Source organism: Schistocerca piceifrons, chromosome 1 (assembly GCF_021461385.2).
Source record: "Schistocerca piceifrons isolate TAMUIC-IGC-003096 chromosome 1, iqSchPice1.1, whole genome shotgun sequence".
Classification (NCBI taxonomy): Eukaryota; Metazoa; Arthropoda; class Insecta; order Orthoptera; family Acrididae; genus Schistocerca; species Schistocerca piceifrons.
Genome location: NC_060138.1, coordinates 300,807,592 through 300,820,086, shown reverse-complemented (window position 1 = coordinate 300,820,086; position 12,495 = coordinate 300,807,592). Strand labels below are relative to the sequence as shown.

At 39.9% G+C, this 12,495-nt stretch overlaps 1 protein-coding gene across 4 annotated transcripts in view; it reads left to right on the top strand.

The window, feature by feature from the left end:
• The window catches only part of LOC124788828 (ran GTPase-activating protein 1), a 132,823-nt gene that overhangs the window by 88,918 nt on the left and 31,410 nt on the right, over window positions 1–12,495 (top strand). For 3 of the 4 annotated variants that reach the window (XM_047256128.1, XM_047256112.1, XM_047256120.1), the window contains exons 8-9: window positions 126–218; window positions 2,207–2,413. In XM_047256128.1, coding sequence (XP_047112084.1) covers window positions 126–218; window positions 2,207–2,413 — 300 coding nt within the window. The remainder of the gene's footprint in view (window positions 1–125; window positions 219–2,206; window positions 2,414–12,495) is intronic. The other variant, XM_047256135.1, reaches the window with a different exon arrangement.

Sequence of the window (12,495 nt, the reverse complement as noted above, 5' to 3'; positions counted from 1 at the left end):
CCCCCCACCCCAACTTGCATCTCTACAACCGCCCCCGCCCTCCCCATCTCTCCCTCTCCCTTTCTTCCCCTCCCTCACACACAGATTTACTGTTCTTATATTATGAAAACACTACTGTTTTGCAGGTGAACCTAAAAACATTTTTGAATTCACCCACGGCAGAAAATTTTGCGAGCATAGGAAGTGGACATGCAGAAATAATTATTGCTGAAGCAAAGGTAGAGTGGGATTTTCTGATAACATTGTATACCTCTTCGATACAAACCATAAGCTAAGCTGTGCCAGAGAATGTCTGTTGGTGAAAGACACATATTTGGAGCATTTAATCTATTAAAAAAATCTTGTAACTTTCAGTGTAGATATGAATAAGGTCTTTGAATTTTTGGCATTATTTAACAGAGGTGTAATTTCCAAATTCTTCATTAGCCTGTGCATAACTCTGTAGATACCTATCATCAATCCCGTAATCTCTCAGATCAGCTAGACTCCGAAAGTTTCAAATCGAGGTATGGTGGTTAATAGGTTTACTTAGTTATTAGAGTTGCCTCTGTGATCTCTTTCTAACTTTGATAAAAGAAAAAGTGTACCACCAGTGATTTCACTATCAACTATGTAGAAAAATGAAACAAACTCAAGTATGAAAATATTATTTAATTATGTTAGTGTTATGCTTATGTGCAGTAATGACCATATTTAAAAAAATAGTTTTACGGAACAAAATATTACTTCCCTCCACAAAAATGATCACAGCCTGTATTTCACACATGTATTTATTTAATTATATAGGGTGAGCCAAAAAAGACTTCACAACTTTGGAATGATATAGAAATTTATTCTGACAACTTACAGAATCAGTAGATGTCATCTTGTAGGATACATACTCATGTTTGATTCATGTCGTGCGTCAGTGCCCATTCTGCCACCAGGAATGCCAGCATAGTGCACAGTTAAAATTTCTAGTTTCATTGTTGCGGAGCGTGCTAGCTGTGTGTTTTTGTTTCATTAAACAAATTCTGCAACTGTTCGGCATAAATTTTGTACTGAATACTCCAAAGAACATCCAAGCAGGCCTACAATTTGCTCCAGGCACAAGAACTTCATTGAGATGGGTGTTCAGGGTGACTTCATAAATCGTCAGGTCGCCCAAGCACTGATGATTATGTCAAATGGGTTAGGGAGAGCTTTGCCCGAAGTCTGCAAAAATCAATGCACTGTGTGTGTGTGTGTGTGTGTGTGTGTGTGTGTGTCATGAGACCAACATTCCATAAAATGCTTTGTGGTGAGTAGTGTGGACTTAAAACCATAGAGATGTAGGTAAGATTACTCGGTGATGCAGATAAGAATGCTCTTGGGGAATTCTGTGCAGAAATGTTGCGTGAGATGGAGGACAAGAGACATTCCTGAACACAACAGTCTTCAGTGATGAGTCAACATTTCGTGTCAGTGGCACGGTGAACACCCACAACTGCAGAATACGAGGCAGGGAAAATCCACATGTAACCCTGGAACACATTCGTGACAGCCCCAAAGTTAATGTGTTTGGTGCCCTTAGCAAATTAAGTGTATGACCCTTTCTTCTTCATGGAGAAAACTGTCACTGGTATTGTATATCTGGATATGCTTGAAAACTTTTGAATCCTGCAGATCAAGGAAGGTGACAGAGATTGGACAGTTTACTATCAGCTAGACAATGCATCCCATAACTTCCTCATGAAAGTTTGTGGTTTTCTCAATAATCACTTCCCAGGTCAGTGGCTTGACCGTGAAAGGCCAATTGCCATGACCATTTCACATTCCAGACTTGACATCAATAGATTTCTTTCTCTGGGGTTTTATTAGTGATCGTGCGTATGTTCTTCCCCTACCAACAATTTAGTCAACATGAAAAATGGAATCTACGCTGCCGTTGCACAATTAAGCCTGATTTGCTGTAATGAGTGTGGGAAGAAAGTGATTACCAGTGGGATGTTTGCTGCATAGCAAACGGTAGTCACTTTGAACCAAAATGTCACTTGACACTTTCATGTGAAACATTACATTGTTTGCTACAAAATGACACACTTACCAATTCTGTATGTTATCTTAATAAATTTCTGTATCATTCCAAAGTTGTAAAGTCCTTTCTGACTCACACTGTACATTCCACCTGGCATTTGAGTCGCTTCATTTCTCTGGTCTTTATGTTGAATTACCAAATTTGTTTCAGCGGCACCCAAAAGAAAAGTTTTTGGAGAAGTTCATGCCCCTTTTGATGGCAGTCTCATCACTAAGCACAAGCAATTCTGAAACTGCAGACAGTTCAGTACTGTCATGTTGCAATACATTGTACAAAGAATTATTTGATTGGGCAAATACAGTGGAAAATATTTCTATTGTAAACAACTCACTCCTAGCCTACCTTGGGTTGATTAAGGTAATTTTATTTATTTTCATTCCATTGTTCCTGAATATGACTTGTTGTGTTAAGATCAATGTAAAAATTAGGAAAAACAACATTACAGCTTCCAGCAAATTATGTCAATTGAAACTCTATCATAAGGTATCATTTTTAAGCACATGCATGTTTAACCATTGATCACATATAAACAAAGCTTTTGCTGTTAATTTCTTAATGTGCTTTTACAGCATAGGTATACATCACTTCCTTACAAACTATTCTGTCTCGGAAATGCACATGCACCGCACTTCTTGATGCCTTTATTGTGAAAAGAGTGAGATTATTTCAACAGCTAGCTCTTCCACAGTTAATTCACACACAAATTCTTTGCTTCCTAGTTCTACTTCGTTGCTCCAGAGATATGGAAGTAATAGAGCTATAGATCTATACTTTATGGTGGATTTCATCTCATTTCTTCCCCCCCCCCTCCCTCCTCCTTCTCTCTCTCTCCCTCCCCCCCCCCCTCTCTCCCCCCTCCCAAGCAAGTGTAACCTCATTGAAACAAAGTTATATGTTCCATCAATGGCACTACACTAATGCAAAAAATCAATACTCAAAAAGCCATACCATTGAAGAAAAGGAGTCACTAAATACCTTGCCATCTAACAGTAGTCTTGCCTGTCACTAGTGTTGTGATGTTGCTTCATTCCCCATTTTACAGTCCTCACTGTCTGTTGCTACTTAGTTGTATAGCAGAGTAACAAAGTTTCATGACAAGTGACAATCCAATAAAAAAATGTGTCTGCTTCATCAGCAAACATCACCGAATGCCATTCATTAACTTCCAGTAGTTTTTGTTCGCCAGTCAAAAGTTGAAGTATCCACAGAGAGCACACACTGTGATAGTTTAACAGCTCCCATAATTTAAACCGACCTGAGAAACACTTTAAGAAAGCATTGAAAGTTCATTGCCTTCAATGAGATCATGAATGATGATAGTTCCCCACAATGCTTGTGCATGGGTGGTGATCATAGTTCTTCTCATTTCAACCTGTTAACGACCTTCCTTGAGAGCTGAAGATACACAGCACTGTTAGTGATTATGATCTACAGAGTGTCAAATACAGAAGCAAATGAGTTGAGTGAATACTGAGTTGCGAAGGAATTACACAATTAAATTCTAGTAAGGGCATCTTATAATGAAGAAATCTAATGCATATAGGTGTCAAAGAAGAGTGAGGAGAAGTTGGTGTGACATGTCAAAATACCATAAAACGAATAAATGATGAGGTAGAGAAGCAAGGTCATTTATTCTGACCTTAAGCAACTTCACCTGACCATACGTCGGATGGAACCATCCACCTGAAAGTTAAGCCTTATGTCGCAAACTCAGTGCACTGTTTTAAGTGTCAGTGCTGTGGATGCACCATCATTGCCTGGAATTAATGGGTAACTTGCGGAAACAATTGGTCAAGCTGCACATGAAGGTGGCAACTGTTGTTTGGCTTGTTTATTGTGTGTTAATTGCGAAGGCAAAAATGCTGTTTGGAGCTGTGGTGGTCAGGTATTCTCGGATGAAATGAATATGGAAGAGGTAAGAAATGAAAAAAGACCTTACTTGGAAGCTAAAAAAATTGTGGCTCATGAAACCACCTACTTCTGCAACATTATTTGCTTCAGTGACTCGAAATGGGATTCTTCAATTCTCTCTACCAACAGGTGTCTCAGTTACAGTAAATCAGTAAAGGGAACAAAGTCACCTGTCCAGGACTCAGTGATTGTAATGGCATCGAAATGGAGGATGACACAGAGAAGGCAAAAGCAGTTTCACTGAGAAAGATCATACTGCAGTTCTGTCTTTTGATTGTCACATGAAAACCAAAACGAGATGAAATAAGTGTGTGCAGGATGGAAAATCAAATAAAATCACTTGAGAGAGGAAATGTTTCTGGACCTGATGGAATACCTGTAAATTTTTTGTAAAGTGTATGAAAATATGCATTTCTTCTGGCAGCAGTCTACCTTAGATGGCTGGAGAAGCAAAACATTCACAGTGATTTAAAGAGTGTGCAGGTCATTCCCATTTTCAGGAAGGTTCACTGAACTGTAGCACACAGCAAACAACAGTGCTGTGAAAGACAGCTTGCTCTGTTCAGTCATGAAACCCAGAAGGCAGTAGGTACTGGTGCCCAAGTTGATGCAGTGTTCCTTGACTTTCAGAATGCATTTGGTGCAGTTGTGTGCTATTGCCTAATGAACAATATATGACTTTTCAGGATATCAGACTGATTGGAGTAAAGAATTCATAGTAAATAACACACAGCATGTGAAGAAGAAACTTAGCTATTAATAGTGTGTGTGTGTGTGTGTGTGTGTGTGTGTGTGTGTGTGTGTGTGTGTGTGTGATTTTAACCATATACTGAATATTTAATTAACCTGCAAGTAGTGTATGTTAGTTTATGTTTTAAAAACTTGGTGAGGTTTGTGGGCCACATTTGTTTCAAAGCTTATTGTGGGTGCCACACCTAAGGGATCTGAGGGCAAGTTCCATCAAGGCATTGGACATCTTAAATTCCATCAGTCGCATGTTGTGGGGGATAGAAAGGGCACATTTTCTCTGGTTTCATAAAGCTTGTGTATCATCTTGCTTACATTATGGTTGCACACTTCACCGATTGGGAATAACCACATATCTCAGGACTACCAATGCTGACCACTGGGGTTACGTAACCAAGGTCACAGAATATGTATATAAGTGGGCAGTGCACACCAGTGGAACCATTCTGCTGTGAGCTCTATCTGCAACAGCATTGAAGCACTATGCCTCGTTGTCGTGTGTATCATCAATGTCGCCACCGCATCATCTCGTGTTGTGTTAGGTGTAAAAGTTTTTCACTGTTCCAAAATAACCAGCATATCAAACCATTGTTCATTGTCCCATGGAAGCAGTTTACACAAATGGTCTGCCAGGAATGAGGCCGTAAAACAAATTTGCATGACATGATTGGCTGGGAGTCCTTCAGGAGGGACTCCACTGCCTGTTTGCAAGTTGTTTTAATTGGACACCACTTCGGTGCATTGTGCTTCCTTATCCTGCCCAGTAATCTTACCTAGGAAAGGGGACCTACAGTTTAACGTGAAATCTGAATCACATGTCTTTCCTGGCTTACCTTCACTCTCTTCCCTGCCTACAAAGGTTGGGGATGGAGGTGTTGTTTTGCTTGATACCAGAGCACAGGGCCACCCTCTGGCAATGCACTCGTACATTTTTCCCCCACTCCTCTCCTTTTTTGCTCCATTTTCCTACTTCCCTGCCTAGCAACCTCCTGAAACCCTGCCTGTTGCCAGCAGACAGCACTCCTTGCTCCCCCTTCCCTGCCCCCTTCAGATTGCTGCTTCCATCCCACATGATAGTTATGTTCTGGCTGAGTGGCTGGTGTTGGCAGTCATGTGTGCGTGAGGCGTGCATGCTTATGTGAGTGAATGGTGTGCATTTCTCTTCTTCTGATGAAGGCTGTGGTCAAAAGCTTGTGTAAGCGTCTTTCAATTGTGCCTGTCTGCAACTTAATGTGTCATCTTTACCATAAGTAGAGATCTATCTTTTCGTACATCATTGTTATAATATTTTCAAGTTTAAGAATTATGACTGGTTACTGAAACACTCATTTCACAGCGATTTGAAGTAAACCATATGAACTATAGTTTTTAAAAATATTTCTGAAAGAAGTAGAATTAAATTGTAGTAACTTCTCCATAAAATTGTTATTAGCCCTGTTTAATATCTAAACTTATTCTGCTGTAAGTGCTCGGCAGTAAATATAGTAAATAAATGGGGCACACAGTAGTGAAGTGTTGACAGCATATTGTCTCCAAGTAGAAATTTGAAATTGTGACAACACTATGAGTGTTTTTTGGACACAGAGTTATTTGTTCTTTAATTCGTTAGTTTTATCAGATTTGTAGTTTCTAAATAAAATAATGGAACTGAATGAGATGTTAAAAAAACACCAAAATTGGCAAAAATAGCACCAAAATTGGCCAAAAAAATATATTTTTCTTCCCCTGTCTCTTTTAACAACCAGTACAATTTAAGTATCTGATGCTGTGCATTTCACAGTGGTTTGCAAAGCATGGGTGTAGAAGTACAGGTATGTAAATGTAGAGGTGAATGGGATATTTAAGTCACTTTGTTTGAGCTGCATGCTTCCTTGGTTGCACATTTGCTAATTTATTTCCCTGAATTCCCATGTGCTCTGGAATAGAGAAGAATGTCACCTCCATCTCCAGGCTTTGGTAGCAGGGAAGTTAGTCCTGGATGTTCTGGCCATTTTGTTTGTTGTGAATGAATTTATGGGCACTTAGTGAGTCAGAGCACATGTGATATTTCTCTGGACAATAATGTCCAGTCTGCTTGAGTCCCCTGAAGTCTGTGTTAAAGGAGAGGAGCGACAAAAGATGGACGGGTAAATCGGCAGGGGCTGGCCTTCTACCATTGCATATGCCCATCTTTCCCTAGTACTCTCCTTTTCCACTCTATTTTCCTGCTGTCCCATCCCCTTCCCTGCCCCTTCCAGATTGCTACATCCATCCCATGTGATAGTTGCATTCTGGCTCGGGCTGCCGGTGTTGGTAGTTATGTATGCGTGAGGTGTGCTTGCTTATGTGAATGAATGGTGTGCGTTTCTCTTTTTCTAACGAAGACTGTAGCCAAAAGCTTGTGTGTCAATATCTTTTAATTGTGGAAAATCCAGGATGGAATGTAACAGTACCAGAGAAGGAAAGTTGGTACTCACCATATAGCAGAGATGCACACACACACACACACACACACACACACACACACACACACACACACACACACACACACTTACTTTTCAAGACTTGTCAAAAATGTATCACAGTGTGCCATTCATGTAAATATAACATCTTGTCAGTTGGTTGGAGTTGACGGTCAACAAACAGAAACACAATGAAAATGTGTGGTGGTCATTTAGTCAGCTATCTTCAGTTGAAGTTTTGTGTGAGTACAATGTACACCAATGAACAGAAGGTAGAAATATTTTTCTATGGACACTGTAAGTTACCCAAACAGTCTACATATACATACACACACACATACACTTCACAACCCACTGTATGGTGCGTGTTGGAGGATACTGTTAGACATTTCTTTTCTTGTTTCACCCGCAATTAGAGTGAGTGAGAAATGACTGTTTACACGTCTTTGTACAAACCCTAATTTCTCTTGCCTTCATGGTCCGTATGCAGAATTTTTTGGCGGCAGTAGAATCACTCTGCAGTCAGCTTTCAATCCTGGTTCTCTCTCTCTCTCTCTCTCTCTCTCTCTCTCTCTCTCTCCCCCCCCCCCCCCCCCCCCCACTTTTTTTTAAATAGTGTTCTGCAAGAAGGTTCTTCCTTCCAGGGATTCCCATTTCAGTTCATGAAGCAAGTCTGTAATACTTGAGTGTTAATCAGACTCGCCTGCATGGCAAACTCTCGAGCAGTACTCAAGAATGGGTCGCATTAGTGTGTTGTACATGATCTTCTTTATAGATGAGATACACTTTCCTAAAATTCTCCCAATACACTGAAGTCAGCCTTTTGCCTTCCCTACTACAGTCCTTCCATGCTCATTCCATTTCGTATCACTTTGCAATGTTATGCCCAGATATTTAAATGAATTGACTGTTTCGAGCAATGCATTACTCATGCTGTATTCAAACATTACAGGTTTGTTTTTCCTACTCATATGCACTAACCTACATTTTTCTTACATTTAGAGTTATTAGTTGTTCATCCCACCAGCAAGAATTTTGTGCAAGTTGTCTTATACTCTTCTACAGTCACTTGTAAATCATATGAGAGGTGTTGGAAAAGTCCGTGCAAAGTCCGAGAGATGGCACCACTGGTACGTATCAAGGTCATGTTTAGTTAGTAGCATCTTTGGAAAGAACGCACACAGAGTTTCAGCGATATTGGTCTATTTCTTTGTGTTTGGTGTGAATCAAGGAAGTCGTGTGATCGTCAAAAGATGGACAAAAAAGAATTTTGTTTCGTGACTAAACATTTCTTTATGAAAGGCAAAACACCTCAGGGGACTAAATAGAAACCTGATAAACATTACAGTGACTCTGCACCTTTGATTAGAACGGTTTATAAGTGGTTTCAAAATTTTCGGAGTGGCCATATGGGCACAAGTGATGCTGAATGTTCTGGACACCCTGTGGAGGTTACGAGTCCAGAAATCATTGATAAAATCATGATATGGTGATGGATGACAGAAGAGTTAAGGTGCGTGAGATTGCTTGTGCTGTGGGCATCTTGAATGAATGGGTACATAATATTTTGCATAAACATTTGGACATGGGAAAGCTATCCACAAGATGGGTTCCGCGATTGCTCATGCTTGACCAAAAACGGAATCATGTGAAGTGTTGCAAGGAAGGTTTGCAGCTGTTCAGGAAGAATCTGCAGGTCTTTAAGTGTCGATTTGAAACTGTGGATGAAACATGGATACATTACTATACTCCTGAGACCAAACAACAATCTAAACGATGGGTTACCAAGGGAGAATCTGCACCAAAAAAAGCAAAGACCATTCATTCAGCTGGAAAGGTTATGACGACTGTCTTTTGGGACTTGCAAGGGGTAATCCTCATTGACTATCTGGAAAAGGGTAAAACTGTTACAGGTGAATATTATTCGTCGTTATTGGACCATTTGAAAACTGAGCTGCAAGAAAAACACCGGCGATTATACCGCAAAAAAGTCCTTTTCCATCACGACAGTGCACCAGTACATAACTCAGCAGTTGTGGTTGCAAAATTAATGGAAATAGGATTCAAACTCGTTTCACATCCCTCCCTATTCTCCAGTCTCGGCTCCCTTGGACTACTATTTCTTCTCCAATCTGAAGAAATGGCTGGTGGGACAAAGATTTTGTACAAATGAGGGTGTGATTGCAGCAACTAATAGCTATTTTACAGACTTGGACAATTACTATTATTCAGAAGGGGTCAACAAATTAGAACAGCGTTGGACAAAGTTTATAAGTCTAAAAGAAGACTATGTTGAAAAATAAAAAAGGTTTATCCCAAACATGTAAATAGTTTTTATTTTTGCACGGACTTTTTGAACACCCCCCATAGCGTCATCAGCAAACAGTTGCAGATTGCTTTTCACCTTGTCCAACATATCATTTATGTATATAGAGAATAAGGGCAGTCCTTCTCACTGCCCTGGAGTACTGCTGATGGTACCCTTGTCTCCAATGAACACTTGCCATCAAAGACTGTTACTTCAAAAGTGTTCAAGTCACTCACGTATCTGCTAATCTAATCTGTATGCTTGGACCTTCATTAACAATTTACGGTGGGCACCATGTCAAATGCATTCCAAAAATCTATGAATATGGAATCTGCATGCTGCTCTTCATCCATGGTTTTTGGGATACTGTCTGAGAAAAGGGCAAGCTAAGTTTCACATGATTGATGCTTTCTAAATCTGTGGTGATATATGGATAGAAGCTTTTCTGCCTCAAGGAAGTTTATTATATTCTAATTGAGAATGTGTTCAAGAATTCTGCAGCAAACAATTGTTAAGGATGTTGTTGTTGTTGTTGTTGTTGTTGTGGTCTTCAGTCCTGAGACTGGTTTGATGCAGCTCTCCATGCTACTCTATCCTGTGCAAGCTTTTTCATCTCCCAGTACCTACTGCAACCTACATCCTTCTGAATCTGCTTAGTGTATTCATCTCTTGGTCTCCCTCTACGATTTTTACCCTCCACGTTGCCCTCCAATACTAAATTGGTGATCCCTTGATGCCTCAGTACATGTCCTACCAACCGATCCCTTCTTCTGGTCAAGTTGTGCCACAAACTTCTCTTCTCCCCAATCCTATTCAATACTTCCTCATTAGTTATGTGATCTACCCATCTAATCTTCAGCATTCTTCTTTAGCACCACATTTTGAAAGCTTCTATTCTCTTCTTGTCCAAACTATTTATCGTCCATGTTTCACTTCCATACATGGCTACACTCCATACAAATACTTTCAGAAATGACTTCCTGACACTTAAATCAATACTGGATGTTAACAAATTTCTCTTCTTCAGAAACGCTTTCCTTGCCATAGCCAGTCTACATTTTATATCCTCTCTAGTTCGACCATCATCAGTTATTTTGCTCCCCAAATAGCAAAACTCCTTTACTACTTTAAGTGTCTCATTTCCTAATCTAATCCCCTCAGCATCACCCGACTTAATTAGACTACATTTCATTATCCTTGTTTTGCTTTTGTTGATGTTCATCTTATATCCTCCTTTCAAGACACTGTCCATTCCATTCAATTGCTCTTCTAAGTCCTTTGCTGTCTCTGACAGAATTACAATGTCATCGGCGAACCTCAAAGTTTTTATTTCTTCTCCATGAATTTTAATACCTACTCCGAATTTTTCTTTTGTTTCCTTTACTGCTTGCTCAATATACAGATTGAACAACATCGGGGAGAGGCTACAACCCTGTCTTACTCCCTTCCCAACCACTGCTTCCCTTTCATGTCCCTCGACTCTTATAACTGCCATCTGGTTTCTGTACAAATTGTAAATAGCCTTTCGCTCCCTGTATTTTACCCCTGCCACCTTTAGAATTTGAAAGAGAGTATTCCAGTCAACATTGTCAAAAGCTTTCTCTAAGTCTACAAATGCTAGAAACGTAGGTTTGCCTTTCCTTAATCTTTCTTCTAATATAAGTCGTAAGGTCAGTATTGCCTCACGTGTTCCAGTGTTTCTACGGAATCCAAACTGATCTTCCCCGAGGTTGGCTTCTACTAGTTTTTCCATTCGTCTGTAAAGAATTCGTGTTAGTATTTTGCAGCTGTGACTTATTAAGCTAATAGTTCGGTAATTTTCACATCTGTCAACACCTGCTTTCTTTGGGATTGGAATTATTATATTCTTCTTGAAGTCTGAGGGTATTTCGCCTGTTTCATACATCTTGCTCACCAGATGGTAGAGTTTTGTCAGGACTGGCTCTCCCACGGCCGTCAGTAGTTCCAATGGAATATTGTCTACTCCGGGGGCCTTTTTCGACTCAGGTCTTTCAGTGCTCTGTCAAACTCTTCACGCAGTATCATATCTCCCATTTCATCTTCATCTACATCCTCTTCCATTTCCATAATATTGTCCTCAAGTACATCGCCCTTGTATAGACCCTCTATATACTCCTTCCATCTTTCTGCTTTCCCTTCTTTGCTTAGAACTGGGTTTCCATCTGAGCTCTTGATATTCATACAAGTCGTTCTCTTATCTCCAAAGGTCTCTTTAATTTTCCTGTAGGCGGTATCTATCTTACCCCTAGTGAGATAGGCCTCTACATCCTTACATTTGTCCTCTAGCCATCCCTGCTTAGCCATTTTGCACTTCCTGTCGATCTCATTTTTGAGACGTTTGTATTCCTTTTTGCCTGTTTCACTTACTGCATTTTTATATTTTCTCCTTTCATCAATTAAATTCAGTATTTCTTCTGTTACCCAAGGATTTCTACTAGCCCTCGTCTTTTTACCTACTTGATCCTCTGCTGCCTTCACTACTTCATCCCTCAAAGCTACCCATTCTTCTTCTACTGTATTTATTTCCCCCATTCCTGTCAATTGCTCCCTTATGCTCTCCCTGAATCTCTGTACAACCTCTGGTTCTTTTAGTTTATCCAGGTCCCATCTCCTTAAATTCCCACCTTTTTGCAGTTTCTTCAGTTTTAATCTACAGGTCATAACCAATAGATTGTGGTCAGAGTCCACATCTGCCCCTGGAAATGTCTTACAATTTAAAACCTGGTTCCTAAATCTCTGTCTTACCATTATATAATCTATCTGATACCTTTTAGTATCTCCAGGGTTCTTCCATGTATACAACCTTCTTTCATGATTCTTAAACCAAGTGTTAGTTATGATTATGTTGTGCTCTGTGCAAAATTCTACCAGGCGGCTTCCTCTTTCATTTCTGTCCCCCAATCCATATTCACCTACTATGTTTCCTTCTCTCCCATTTCCTACACTCAAATTCCAGTCACCCATGACTATTAAATTTTCGTCTCCCTTCACAATCTGAATAATTTCTTTTA